The sequence below is a fragment of the Oncorhynchus keta genome, chromosome 10, assembly GCF_023373465.1.
Source record: "Oncorhynchus keta strain PuntledgeMale-10-30-2019 chromosome 10, Oket_V2, whole genome shotgun sequence".
Taxonomy (NCBI): domain Eukaryota; kingdom Metazoa; phylum Chordata; class Actinopteri; order Salmoniformes; family Salmonidae; genus Oncorhynchus; species Oncorhynchus keta.
The window spans coordinates 25,942,823-25,958,235 of NC_068430.1; the positions used below are offsets into that span (position 1 = coordinate 25,942,823).

A 15,413-nucleotide genomic window follows, 5' to 3' on the forward strand; every position below is an offset into this window, starting at 1 on the left:
AATGTGATGAAATAAAAGCTGAAAGAAATCATTCTGTCTACTATTATTCTGACATTTCACCTTCTTAAAAAAAAGTGGTGATCCTAATTGACCTAAGACAGGGAATTTTACTATGATTAAATGTTAGGATTTGTGAAAAACTGAGTTTAAATGTATTTGGCTAAGGTGTACATAAAACTTCAGACTTCAACTGTAGGTAGAGTTATTAAAGTGACTGCATAGACAACAACAGAGTGGCAGCAGTGTAAAAGAGGGGGGGGGGGCAATGCAAATAGTCTGGATAGCCATTTGATTTGGTGTTCAGGAGTCTTATGGCTTAGGGGTAGAAGCTGTTTAGAAGCCTTTGGACCTAGACTTGGCGCTCTGGTACCGCTTGCTGTGTCGTAATTTTTAGGGCCTTCCCCTGACACTGCCTGGTATAGATGTCCTGGATGGCAGGAAGCTTGGCCCCAGTGATTTACTACCCTCTGTAGTGCCTTGCGGTCGGAGGCCGAGCAGTTGCCATACTAGGCAGTGATGCAACCAGTGATGCTCTCGATGGTGCAGCTGTAGAACCTTTTGAGGATCTGAGGATGCTGTTATGGAAAGCTTGGGGTCCAATTCATGCACTTATCAAGGGACATCCCTGGCGGACTCCCTAAACACAAATGCTTTGTTTGTAAATTATGTTGGAGTGTGCCTCTGGCTCTCCGTAAATAAATCAACTGAAAATCGTGCCTGGTTTTCTTAATATTGTCACGTTCTGTCCTTAGTTCGTTTTGTTTTGTCTTTGTTTTAGTATGGTCAGGGCGTGAGATGGGGTGGGCAGTTTGTTCTTTTTTCTATGATTTGGGATTTCTGTGTTTGGCCTGGTATGGTTCTCGATCAGAGGCAGCTGTCAATCGTTGTCCCTGATTGAGAACCATACTTAGGTAGCCTGTTTTCACCCTTGAGTTGTGGGTGATTATTTTATTTTTTGTGTCTGCACCAGACAGAACTGTTTCGGTTTCATTTCATTCTCTTTGTTGTTTTATTCTTTAGTGTTCTGAGGTATAATAAATATAATTGTCACGTTCTGACATTAGTTCCTTTGTTTTGTCTTTTGTTTTAGTATGGTCAGGGCGTGAGTTGGGTGGGTTGTCTATGTTAGTTTTCTATGATTTGCCATTTCTGTGTTTGGCTTACAGAACCACCCACCAAGAAAGGACCAAGCAGCATGGTAACGAGAGGCAGCGATACCTGGAGAACTGGACTTGGGAGGAGATCCTGGACAGCAAAGGACCCTGGGCACAGGCTGGGGAATATCACCTCCCCAAGGCAGAGCTGGGGGCAGCGAAAGCTGAGAGGCGGCGGTATGAGGAGGCAGCACGGCAGGGCAGCTGGGAGCCCGAGAGGCAGCCCCAAAAATGTATCGGGGGGGGGCACACGTGGAGTGTGGCAAAGTCAGGTAGGAGACCTGCGCCAACTACCGTGGAGAGAGAGGGACTGGGCAGGCACTGTGTTATGCCGTGAGGCACACGATGTCTCCGGTGCGCGTGCATAGCCCGGTGCGGTACATCTCAGTGCATCTGGTCTCCAGTGCGTCTCCTCGGGCCGGTTTACATGGCACCAGCCCTACGCATGGTGTCCCCGGTTCGCCAGCACAGCCCAGTGCGGGCTATTCCACCTCGTTGCACTGGCCTGGCTACGGGGAGCATTCAGCCAGGTAGGGTTGGGCAGGATCGGTGCTGCAGTGCGACCTGCAAGGCTGTCTCTCCGTCTCCTTCCTACAGGTGCTCCCGTCCAGTGCTGGCAGAGTCTTCCTCCTGCCCAGCGCTGTCAGAGTCTCCTGTCTGTCCTGAGCTGCCAGAGTCTCCCGTTTGTCCTGAGATGCCAGAGTCTCCCGTCTGTCCTGAGCTGCCAGAGTCTCCCGTCTGTCCTGAGCTGCCAGAGTCTCCCGTCTGTCCTGAGCTGCCAGAGCCGCCCGTCAGTCAGGAGCTGCCAGAGCCGCCGGTCAGCCAGGAGCTGCCAGAGCCGCCGGTCAGCCAGGAGCTGCCAGAGCCGTCGGTCAGCCAGGAGCTGCCAGAGCCGTCGGTCAGCCAGGAGCTGCAGAGCCCGCCCACCCAGACCCTCCCCTATAGGTTAAGGTTTTGCAGCCGGAGTCCGCACCGTTGGGGGGGTCACGTTCTGACCTTAGTACCGTTGTTTTGTCTTTTGTTTTAGTATGGTCAGGGCGTGAGTTGGGTGGGTTGTCTATGTTAGTTTTCTATGATTTGCCATTTCTGTTTTTGGCCTGGTATGGTTCTCAATCAGAGGCAGCTGTCAATCGTTGTCCCTGATTGAGAACCATATTTAGGGAGCCTGGTTTCTATTGTGTTTTGTGGGTGGTTGTTTTCTGTTTTTGTGGGTCTGCACCAGACAGAACTGTTTCGGTTATTTTCTTTGTTGTTTTGTTATTCAGTGTTCAGTTTACATTAAAAAAGATGAACACGTACAACGCTGCGCATTGGTCCTCACCTTCTTCCCAAGACAGCCGTGTTTTATTTCTGATAGTGGATATAATGTTGAAGATCTTGTGTTGTTTCAAAGGTACGAATTCAACATATTTTATACAAGGTTTGTGTATGTTGAAAATTGATTACCATGATGACACACTCCTGTGGTTGAAATTTCATCCTTAAAACAGCAGTTTATGTTTATTTTATTTTTTCAAATCTAATGTATTTTTAACAAAACGTTGACAATTACTCCAGGGCCAGGTATCATGCTGTCAGCATTGAAGATTGATGACAACCGTGGAGATGTGTAGGCTAAATGTGTTTTCTATAACGCATATATGTCATCACCATACTGATTTAATTTTGCAGCTCAATTCTGATACGTAGGATATAGGCCCTATAGGCAATATTACCCTAGGCCTACTAGGGAACAATGCAACATAGGCACTATAATATACAAACATATAGGAATTAATAGTCGATTAAATCATGCACTTCAAGTCTGACTATTTACTATTCCATGTATCAAATTCAGAATAGGGCAACAAGTGGAGTTTGCGGAAATAATATTGAATATTGGGAATAAATAAATACTGATGTGGGAAAGGCGTAATTGGTGAGAATCTCCATTGGAGATGTCTCAGATCATCAGGTGGATGTAGTAAATGGGTTGTCGCGTCAACTGCGCTCCCACCGCCCGCTATAATTCGCCTTTATATTCAGAACCATGGTCAGTTCCCGGTACCTTCCCCATCCGCGCGTTGCTTAGCAGGCTACTGAAAAGCGTTCTTTATCGTCTTTCATCCGACCCCACCCCTTCTCATAGCATCCTAGCAAATCCACGGCGGTGACTGGAGAGTTAAACGCTGAAAACTCGTAGGGTAAGCAACTACACATTTATTTTGTTCGAATTCAATAGCTTTTTGTGCAGAGTTTGACCAGCCCAGGCCTACCCTCTTTCTACATCAGTATTGGGCTTTCGTAATTCCTCTCAACTGACGTTTCCTGGTTTACATCGAGTTTATCAGTATTTTTTTCTACTCATCCCCCCCTCCCCCCTCTAGCGTTGCCAATGCAACACAGATAGCAGCTGTCTCTGAACACTGTCGTTCTTGAAAAACCTGTGGCACTAATATTATTTTTGATCTCCGCTTTCTCACTCTGTCTAGATAGTCTCCATCCAAGACCACCAACATGTTGGACCCATCTTCCAGTGAGGAGGAAGCGGATGAGATGGTAGAAGAAGAACGCAAAGAGGTGTTGGCACCAAATACCGGGGGCGCACGGGTGTCACCCAGCCGGACCACCGAGAGTTCTGGTGGGCTCCAGCCCTCGAGCCGGGGAAGCAGTGCTCGCCCATCCAGCCCTAGCCCCTCGGTGGCCAGCGATAAGGAGAAAGATGATCTGGAAAAGATGCAGAGGGAGGAGGAAGAGCGAAAGAAGAGGCTCCAGCTCTATGTCTTTGTAATGCGCTGCATTGCCTACCCTTTTAATGCCAAGCAACCCACCGACATGGCCAGACGACAGCAGAAGGTAAGACCACTGTAAATAATAAACACACAACAGTGACTACATACTTTTTTAAAGTAATTAAAATATATCCTATACTGTAGTATATCATGAAACTAGTCTTCTGGCATGGGATTAATGGTAGGGTAGTCATTATTAGAAGGGAACCACCCTTGTATAATGTTAACTAATAGAGCTCTGATGATGGGGGGCGGTTTGAGTGCAGCCCCCACTCTTCTGATACTGGTGTTGGAAAGAAGCAGGTCCAGTAAAGGCATATTTCAATAGCAGCAAAACTATATCAGTGACATGTCTACCAGTTGCACAGTCACATAGTTTCCTTTAAGTGCATCTCCTGTTGAAATGTAGTCTAATTCAATCACAAGGAAGTGCCATATAGCTGTAAATATTGTGGGTAATTGTGTTTTGTGTTTGTGGGTAATTTAAAGTGCCACCTTCATCTCACCCACTGCCTGTCAGAGACTCTGCTCTGGTACCCTGCCCAATGTAGTAGCACTTCCATAAGTCTAGCCTCCAGGGAGGATAATCATCCTTCTGTTCCTACATGAATCAAGTAAAGCTTGTAAAACACGAACAACCTCTAACACCTGACTAATTGCTTATTTCACAGAGTAGCATTTCTATTGTTGTCTACGGGAAATGTGCTGTAGGCCTATATTTCATCTGACAGATGAATTTCCACTGCATCTAGTACATTATAAAATGTAGCCTAGTCATGGTCAAGAAAATTCACACACACACCTGCTAGTGGAAACCTATTGGTCATGTAGAGCTTTGATCTAAGCTACCTGTATAGTAAAGTGCCAGGAGATATTACAATCACATCAGCCTCATTTACATACTGTATTAGCTTTGCATTTTTCAGCATGAATAACGTTGTCCATCTCCTAAATAATTAAAATGTATAGACTGGCTTAATTCAAGATAATGTTTTTGCTAAAAGTAACATATTATTTCCTTCTCTCAAAGCCCTTAAACTTAAAATGAGTAACATGTCCATCTAATATCCCATCCAGTGGGCAGCATATGAGGCCATTTTTAATACATGCAGATTTACTCCAATTTTTTTAATACAGCGGCCATTGTGGTGACAGCAAAAAGTCAGAGCAGTGATGACATCCATCTGGATATCTCCATTATATATTTTTAAAATGGTGAAGTCAGAGATAGACTAAATACATCTAATCAAATAACATTTTATTGGTCACACATGCATGGTTAGCAGATATCATTGCGAGTGTAGCGAAATGCTTGTACTTCTAGTTCCGACAGTGCAGTAATATCGCACAGTAATCTAACAATTCTACAACAACAATCTAATACACACCAATCTAAGTAAAGGGATGGAATAAGAATATATACATATAAGTATATGGATGAGCGATGACCGAGCGGCATAGGCAAGATGCAATAGATGGTATAAAATACAGTATATAAACTCAGCAAAAAAAGAAACGTCCCTTTTTCAGGACCCTGCTTTCAAAGATAATTCGTAAAAATCCAAATAACTTTTCATCTTTATTGTTTCCGATGCTTGTTCAATGAACCATAAACAATTAATTAACTTGCACGTGTGGAACAGTCGTTAAGACAGCTTACAGACGGTAGGCAATTAAGGTCACAGTTAGGAAAACATAGGACACTAAAGAGGCCTTTCTACTGACTCTGAAAAACAACAAACCAAAGGGTCCCTGCTCATCTGTGTGAATGTGCCTTAGGCATGCAGCAAGGAGGCATGAGGACAGCAGATGTGGCCAGAGAAATACATTTCAATGTCTGTACTGTGAGATGCCAAAGACAGCGCTACAGAGAGACAGGATGGACAGCTGATCGTCCTCGCAGTGGCAGACCACGTGTAACAACACCTGTACAGGATCGGTTTATCCAAAAATCACACCTGCAGGACTGGTACAGGATGGCAACAACAACTGCCTGAGTTACACCAGGAATACACAATCCCTCCATCAGTGCTCAGACTGTCCGCAATAGGCTGAGAAAGGCTGGACTGAGGGATTGTAGGCCTGTTGTAAGGCAGGTCCTCACCAGACATCATCGGCAACAACGTCGCCTATGGGCACAACCCCACTGTCGCTGGACCAGACAGGACTGGCAAAAAGAGCTCTTCACTGACAAGTCGCAGTTTTGTCTCACCAGGGGTGATGGTCGGATTTGCGTTAATCGTCGTTACAAAAAAGGAAAGAGCGTTACACTGAGGCCTGTACTCTGGATCGGGATCGATTTGGAGGTGGAGGGTCTGTCATGGTCTGGGGTGGTGTGTCACAGCATCATCGGACTGAGCTTCTTGTCATTGCAGGCAATCTCAACGCTGTGCGTTACAGGGACGACATCCTCCTCCTTCATGTGGTATCCTTCCTGTAGGTTCATCCTGACATGACCCTCCAGCATGACAATGCCACCAGCCATACTGCTCGTTCTGCGCGTGATTTCCTGCAAGACAGGAATATCAGTGTTCTGCCATGGCCAGCGAAGAGCCCGGATCTCAATCCCATTTAGCATGTCTGGGACCTGTTGGATCGGAGGGTGAGGGCTAGGGCCATTCCCCCAGAATTGTCCAGGAACTTGCAGGTACCTTGGTGGAAGACTGGGGTAACATCTCACAGCAAGAACTGGCAAATCTGGTGCAGTCCATGAGGAGGACACTCACACTTACTGGCCTGAGGCCAAACCACATGACCACTGCAGTACTTAATGCAGCTGGTGGCCACACCAGCTACTGACAGTTACTTTTGATCTTGACCCCGCCTTTGTTCAAGGACACATTATTCCATGTTTGTGTAATTTGTTCAGTATATGTCTCAGTTGATGAATCTTGTTATGTTCATACAAATATTTACACGTTACGTTTGCTGAAAATAAACGCAGTTGAGTTTACATATGAGATGAGTAATGCAAGATATGTAAACATTTTTAAAGTGACTAATGATCCATTTAGTGGTCAATGATTTCAAGTCTGTATGGAGGTAGCAGTCTCTCTGTGTTATTGATGGCTGTTCAACAGTCTGATGGCCTTGAGATAGAAGTTGTTTTTTAGTCTCTAGGTCCCAGCTTTGATGCACCTGGACTGTCCTCGCCTACTGGATGGTAGCGGGGTGAACAGGCAGTGGCTCGGGTGGTTGTTGTTCTTGACATTGGGTGGTGTAGGTGTCCTGGAGGGCAGGTAATTTGCCCGCGATGATGCGTTGTGCAGACCGCACCACCTTCTGCAGGGCCTTGCGGGTGTGGGAGGTGATATAGCCCCACAGGATGCTTTCAATTAAGCATCTGTAAAGGTTTGTGAGGGTTTTAGGTGACAAGTCACATTTATTCAGCGTCCTGAGGTTGTAGAGGCGCTGTGGCGCCTTCTTCACCACACTATCTGTGTGGGTGGACCATTTCAGTTTGTCAGTTTTGTGTACGCCGAGGAACTTAACTTTCTACCTTCTACACTGCTGTCCCATCAATGTGGATATGGGGGTGCTCCCTCTGCTGTTTCCTGAAGTCCACGATTATCTCCTTTGTTTTGTTGACATTGAGTGCGAGGTTGTTTTCCTGACACCATACTCCGAGTATCCTCACCTCCTCCCTGTAGGCTGTCTCGTCGTTGTTGGTAATCAAGCCCACTACTGTTGTGTCGTGTTCAAACCTGATGATTGAGTTGGGGGGGTGCATGGCCATCTGGGCCGGCAGCCTTGCGAGGGTTAACACATTTAAATGTCTTACTCACGTCGGCCATGGAGAAGGAGAGGGTGGGCCACTGTCCTTGGTAGCGGGCCGCGTCGGTGGCACTGTGTTAGCCTCAAAGCGGGTAAAGAAGGTGTTTAGTTTGTTTGGAAGCAAGATGTCAGTGTCCGTGATGTGGCTGGTTTTCTTTTTGTAGTCCATGGTTGCCTGTAGACCCTGCCACATACGTCTTGTGTCTTGAATTGCAACTCCACTTTGTCCCTATACCGATATTTTGCTTGTTTGATTGCCTTGCGGAGGGAATAACTACACTGTTTGTATTCGGCCATATTCCCAGTCATCTTTCCATGGTTAAATCCGGTCGTCGCGCTTTCCGTTTTGCACAAATGCCGCCATCTATCCACGGTTTCTAGTTAGTGTAGGTTTTAGTAGTCACAGTGGGTGCAACATCTCCAATGCACTTCCTTATAAACTCACTCACTGAATCAGCGTATGAATCAATATTATTCTCTGAGGCTGCCCAGAACATTTCCCAGTCCGCGCGATCAAAACAATCTTGAAGCTTGGATTCCGATTGGTCAGACCAGCATTGAATAGTTCTTGTCATGAGTATATCCTGTTTGAGTTTCTGCCTATAGGACGGGAGGAGCTAAATGGAGTCACGGTCATATTTTCCGACTGGTGGGTGTGGGAGGGCCTTGTATGCTTCACGGAAGTTAGAGTAGCAGTAATCCAGTGTATTGCCCGCATGAGTGCTACAATTACTATGCTGATAGAATTTAGCTAGCCTTGTTCTCAAATTTGCTTTGTTAAAATCCCCAGATACAATAAATGCAGCCTCCGGATATATGGTTTCCAGTTTGCATAGAGTCTAGTGAAGTTCCTTGAGGGCCATCGGGGTATCGGCTTGAGGGGGGATATACACATCTGTGACAACAATCGTCAAGAATTCTCTTGGGAAATAATATGGTCAGCATTTTATTGTGAGGAATTCTAGGTCAGGTGAACGAAAGAACTTGAGTTCATGGGTGTTGTTACGATTATACCATGAGTTGGTAATCATGAAGCATACGCTCCCACCCTTCTTCTTTCCAGAAAGATGTTTATTTCTGTCGGCGCGACGCATAAAGAATCCCGGTGGCTGTACCATCTCCGACAACATATCCTGAGAGAGCCTTGTTTCCGTGAAATGGAGTTGCCCTAATTTCATCTACCTTAATATCTAGAGACTGGACTTTGGCGAGTAATATACTCGAAAACGGTAAGTTATGTGCACGCCTCCGAAGTCTGACCAGGACTCCGTCTACCTCTTCTGCGGCGACGTTGTTTTGGGTCGTCCTCTGTGATCAGATGAAATGCCCTGGGTGGTGGTGCGAACAAAGGATCCACTTCGGGAAAGTTGTATTCCTGGTCATGACGTCGCTCTGATATCCAATAGTTATTCCCGGGTGTATGTAATAATACTTCAGATTTTCTGGGCTAACAATGTAAGAAATAATACATAAAAAAAAAAAATACTGCATAGTTTGCATAGTTAGGACTAGAAGCGAGGCAACCCTCTCTGTTGGCGCCATCTTGCTACTCCATCTTGCTACAGACTATTACAGGAAGATCTTCTGAGGTTTCTTTACCTCGGAGTGACCTGTTATCTGATCCCCTTAATATGAAGGTGTTTCCTTTTTCTTCTTCATGGAATAGAATTACAGTATTCCTCCTAGCCTATACTAGGCTTCCACAATTAATGGACTAATAGGCCTATTTATTATCGTCGTCGTAAAGGAATCATGTGTCAGTATATTAGGGATGTGCAACTACGGTGCTTGGATGGCGGAGTGTCTGCTGGCTTTTGTTATTACCTTCAAACTGGCCATTATGAGATTTCCATGACAGGGGGTAAAGAAAATCAGCAGATACTGGGGCTCCTGAGATTACAGTTGTCCATCCGTAATACTCCAAGGAAGGCTTTGCAGGTGCTGATTTCTCATGGTGACAACATGTTATGATCCCTTTCTCGCATGATGAAATACACCAGACAATTTAGTGAGTCTCATGAAACATACACCATGCAGTCTGATGGGTGGTTCTTGTTAGCCGACATTTTGTGGAGATGAGTGGCGAGGGTTCACTCTCCTGGAATAAGTTGTCAGACTGGTTAGTCTGCTCCATTTAGAAACTATCTTTGACACATTACAAAAATGACTAATGTTGAGTGAATGGATGCAAGGTCAAACAGTGGTCCACCATAAAATAGAGGGCACTTAATTACTGCTCTTGATCCTTTACTTGATGAGCTGGTGATTGTACAGTATCTGGGGTGTCCTGTCTGACCCATTATATATATTGTCCTGTCTGACCCATTAAAGTCATGCCTACACACAATAAATACCCCATAATGTCAAAGTGGAATTATGTTTTTACAACATTTTACAAATTCATTACAAATAAAAGCTGAAATGTCTTGAGTAAATAAGTATTCATCCCCTTTGTTATGGCAAGCCTAAATAAGTTCAGAAGTAAACATTTGCTGAAAAAGTCACATAATAAATTGCATGAACTCACTCTGTGTGCAATAATAATGTTTAACATGATTTTGGAATACCTCATCTCTGTACCCCACACACAATTATCTGTGCGGCCCCTCAGTCGAACAGTGAATTTCAAATACAGATTCAACCACAAAGTCCAAGGAGGTCTTCCAATGCCTTCCAAAGCAGGGCACCTATCGATGGATGGGTAAAAATAAAAAAGCTGACATAGAATATCCCTTTGAGCATGGGGAAGTTATTAATTACACGTTGGATGGTGTAGCAATACACCCAGTCACTACAAAGATGGAGGCGTCCTTCTGAAGCTAATTGAGAGAATGAAAAGAAAGAAGCACGTACATAATAAAAAATATTCCAAAACATGCATCCTGTTTGAAACAAGGCACTAAAGTAATACTGCAAAAAATTAGCAAAGTAATTTACTTTTTATTCTGAAAAGAAAGTGTTATGTTTGGGGCAAATACAACACATTACTGAGTACCACTCTTCAGATTTTCAAGCTTAGTGGTGGCTGCATAATGTTATGGGTATGCTTATAATCGGGAGGGGACTGGGGAGTTTTTCAGGATAAAAATTAAGCGGAATGTAGCTAAGCACAGGCAAACTCCTAGAGGAAAACCTAGTTCAGTCTGCTTTCCACCAGACACTGGGAGATTAATTCACATTTCAGCAAGACAATAACCTGAAACACAAGGACAAATATACACTGGAGTTGCTTACCTAGACAACATTAATGTTTCTGAGACTTACCCAGAAAGACTTGCATCTGTAATCACTGACAAAGGTGAATCTAACAGGCTGTGATTACTTATGTAAATGAGATGTTTCTGTATTTCATTTTCAATACATTTTCAATAATTTCTCAAAACATATTTTCACTTTGTCATTATGGAGTATTGTGTGTTGATTGGAGTATTATGGAGTATAGTGTGTAGAAAACAATATTTAATCAATTTTGAATTCAAGCTGTAACACAACAACATGTGGCATAAGTCAAAGGATATGAATACTTTCTGAACACACTGTAGGTAAAGGGCCTCGTTGCCAAAATCACGAAGTATCCCTTTAAAATGAATCTCACAATACCCTCTCTTGCATTCCCCATTATGAAAAACAGAGCTAAAGGCACATCTAAAGTCTTTGTTGGATCGGTCTCGTTATTTCTCCTTGACTAATTTGCATCTTTATCTGGTTGGTTTTCATGCAGTCTTTGGGGTTTGCTCCATTAGACAATTATGGGGGGGATGTAGGCTCACCTTTCTCTCTCATCATTTACTGTTATTGTGTACACAGACACTTGCGTCACATGTCAGTATATGTGATTGCTATTGTCTGCTCTCAAGTCCCACCCTGAGCAGATTGAATGGAATCTGAGCTAGAAACAAGACAGTTGATTTGTCTTCTCTCTTTAGGGTTGTCAGGGGACCTAGCTTGAGATAGTCTCTGAATGCAAGCCTTGCTGTGGTTCTCAGTTTGAAACAGTATATGTGTTTGATTGGTCCCTCTGTGTTAAGGTCACATACTCTCAGTAACAGGATGATAAGTGGATGTTATTGCAACAGTAGAGAAGACTCCCTCATTGTGAGTTTGGGCTTAGCCTTTACTATCACTTGAACCTGATTGGCTAGCTCAGACTGAGAAAATTGTATCTTTATTATTACATTGTCTTGTAACTCTCACTCTCATAATTCTCTCACATGGATGTAGATCTCTATCTCCCCTCTCATATTCCCTGTATTCTTCTCTCCTTTCTGTCTGATTGTATCTCCTCCCTCCCTCCTATTCTCTGTCTCAGGCCCCCCCCTTCTCCTTTCCTGTCTCTCTCTTTTCCTATCTCTTCCTCTCGCTCGCTCTCTCTCTGTCTTTCAGTGAGCCTTCAGCCTGGAATTTGAGCTAATTTCCTCCCAGCAGTCGATATACCTAAAAGGCCTCTATGACAGTGATTGTATCCGTCATCAAGTTCTTTTCTCAATGTTTCTGCTGGATGTTTGTGCACATGACTCCTTTTCTCACTTTCCCTCAAATACCACAGTGAAAATGTGGGCTTATTAAAATGAGAAAATTAGCAGCTGTTGTGTTAGTGGGGTCTATATTGCTTGGGCAAAACAAACATCTTGGCCTTTTTAGATATGAAGTTATTTTCATTGTGATATATTATTTGAAACCTGTTTCCTGAAAACATGTTTTCTAATTAGACAGGAGCCTGGCAAGTCCAATGATCTAAAATGAAACATGTTAACTAGCTCCGTTGTTTCAACCACTTCTCAAAAATATTGTATGCCAAACCAATTGTTCAAAACACAGGCAAGAGTTGAACGCAGAAGGAGCTGCAGTATGGTAACAACCTCCTGCTCCCTACTGTCTTTTATTTATTCCCCATTCTAGGAGTATTACACAAAGGTGAGGCTGAGGCGGTACAGTAGCACAATCAGGCCATATGGCCTCTTTTCCAACCCATAGGCCTGGATGAAACCAGTCCAACACCTCCGCACCGCAACCATGCTTTTCTCCTCTCTGCTCCTCTCCTCCCCTCCTCTACCATTCCCCCACTCCATCTCCCCTTCTCTCCTTCACTCTTCTCTACTTCTCTTCTACCATTCCCCCACTTTTCTCCTTGCTTTTCTCCTATACTTCTCCTCCACCCTGCTCCTTTCCTTCTGGGTATCTCCCCCATCCCTTTGTTCTCCTTATCTTCACAGCTCATCACCCCTGCTTCTCTCATCCACTTTCCTCTTCCATCTCTCTGTTGCTCCTTTCCCCAAATTCTATTCCCTATCTCCCTTCTCTCTTCTCTCTTCAGGAGCCTCCAGAGTGGCAGGGCTTTGGATACAAATCTGTCAGAGTAACAGATACACAGGGCTCCACACAACAAGGACTCCCTTTAAATAATTTCACCTCTTTGATGAGCCGACACCTTTGTCCATGGATACTTGTTCTGTCTGCGTTAACAAGTAATATGTCTTTGTCTCCGCTCAGCCACCTACTCTGAGGCATATGAGACAGGTAACGGGACAGAGTTACAACCTCCCCTCCTCTCGTGTTAAGTGGGATACTGCCTCGGTGAAAAGGAAGTCTGCTGCGTTGCTCTACTCGGTGTCATGACGTGGCCCTTTCTGGGTATAGATCGTGGCATCCCCCCCCCTCTCTCTCGCTCTCTCTCCTACGACCAGGTTCTGTTATCTCAGGTCGTAAATTCCTGGCAGAGACTCTCTCCCCCTGGCCATGCAGGATGAGACACATAGAGAGAACAAAGGATTTGACACAAAATGTCCACTTGTGAGAAGGTGGGAATGGTCAGTGGACACTTAAGGGATGGGTATGACAAGTGTGTTTTATTTTCTAAACAGGAAACACACCTAACTTTATCTCTGAATATGTACATTTCTCAATTATGGGGTTTGCATCTAATTCTTGTATAAAATTAATGAGTAAAGATGAAACTATTTGTGAAATGATGTAATAAAGCTTTAAAAGGAAGTCATTGGCCCGCCCCAGTGAGCACAGACATGAACTGGCGTCATGGCACAGCCCTTTTCTACTGTTATGAATAAAACCTGAGGAAATCCTCTTCAGACCACAAAAACCTCAGCGTAAGCTAAGGGTGCAATGGTTGTTGAATTCCTAACCATACCACGTGGAGCAGTGGCTACACGGTAGGAAATGGTTCAACTCTGAGACTATCAATCCCTACAGAATAAGAGCAAATCTTAGATAATTATTACTAGTCTGCAGCTAGAAATTATGTCAAACTGGGATGCGAAGACCGACAACCGCCGAAACATCTATTCCATGAAAACAGTACTCTGAAGTATCCATTCTAACCACGAAATACTTTGCTCTTCAGGGAAACAGAGAGGGAGAGAGACTCAGATGAACTCTCCAACAGAAGGACTGACGATTCCAACAGAGATCACGACGACACATTGGGCATAAATATATATTTATTGCAATTATTCCCGAATGAGTGAGCGTTCATATGCAAATGATTAGCATTTCAATTAATATAATTATCAACTGTGTAGTGATTCCCTTTGTCTTTCCCGACATTTTCAGTCCACACCCACTTCCCTTTGTCCACCAAGCCGTCATATCTGCTTAGCCCACTAGGGAACCTCCCCTATCATTTCCTTGTAACCATATCTACTGTGTTTGTTTATGCATTTCAGTGATTATTTAGTTAGTTAGTAAAGAAATGATTAAGACAATTGATGTATGAATGATTCATAGTAAAGGCTGGGTTTGTGCAGATAACCAACAATTTACGACGTTTGGAATGAGACTAACTTGAGGTAAAGAATAATTCAGAAGACTAATTAATCAGATATTAAAATATCTGAAGAGTTATATTAGGAAAATTATAAATATGTAATCTGAAGATTTTCCTTAGTGCCCCGACATCCTAGTTAATTACATTTACATGATTAATTTAATCACGTAATAATAATTACAGAGAATTGATTTGATAAAATAAGTCTTCACTTTACCGACATCGGTATTTGTCTGAGTTCAGAGGAAGGCAGCGTGCAAGAAACAAAAGACTGTTAAACAGCAGTATGAGTTCTAGTATCTCTTCACCATCCAAAGTTAGACCAATAAAACTACAGAGACCAGGGCTGAAGGGTGTGTCTTTTTCATTTAGCATTAGCACAGGCGCCACTACATTGACAGCTAACTGTGATGCAAATATGCTCAGCTACTCCCTGTACTGATGGAGGGAAAGAGAGGTGCAATGATGGAAGAGTGATACAGAGGACAGATTTAGTAGTCCTGCTTCAAAATTGGCAATGAAATGTATCCTTTTGGAGAGAAATAATGACTTTTATGGCTTTCTTAGACACCACGAGTGAGTGGTGTACAGTAGAGTACATGAGAGTTTCAGAAATGTATCAAATCTATACTTGTATTTGACATGAAAATATGAGAATATCTAATTTATGTACATTGTGTACAAATCACCAGGCAAATCTGGAACATAATCTTTGAGTTATGTCATAAAAGGCAGACCTTGCATGTTTTAGTGAGTGAACACACAGTCCAGGGCCATTCTCTTGTGTGATATGGAAAATAAGCGTATGGTTTTGTGTGCGGTGAAAGTGTCACGGCGCTCACGTTCTCTCCTTGCTCTCTAACAGCTTTGTGTTGCAAAACTGGTTCAATAGTTCCCTGCTTAATTCATGATGACATGGTGTAAGCACCTAAT

General features: G+C 43.7%; 1 protein-coding gene across 4 annotated transcripts in view; it reads left to right on the forward strand.

Moving 5' to 3' along the window:
• Positions 1 to 3,129: 3,129 nt before the first annotated feature.
• cadpsa (Ca2+-dependent activator protein for secretion a) overlaps positions 3,130 to 15,413 on the forward strand; it is a 155,013-nt gene continuing 142,729 nt past the window's right edge. For 2 of the 4 annotated variants that reach the window (XM_052526749.1, XM_052526751.1), the window contains exons 1-2: positions 3,130 to 3,337; positions 3,626 to 3,989. In XM_052526749.1, coding sequence (XP_052382709.1) covers positions 3,651 to 3,989 — 339 coding nt within the window. In that variant the 5' untranslated portion in view covers positions 3,130 to 3,337; positions 3,626 to 3,650. The remainder of the gene's footprint in view (positions 3,338 to 3,625; positions 3,990 to 15,413) is intronic. The other 2 variants (XM_052526750.1, XM_052526752.1) reach the window with 2 other exon arrangements.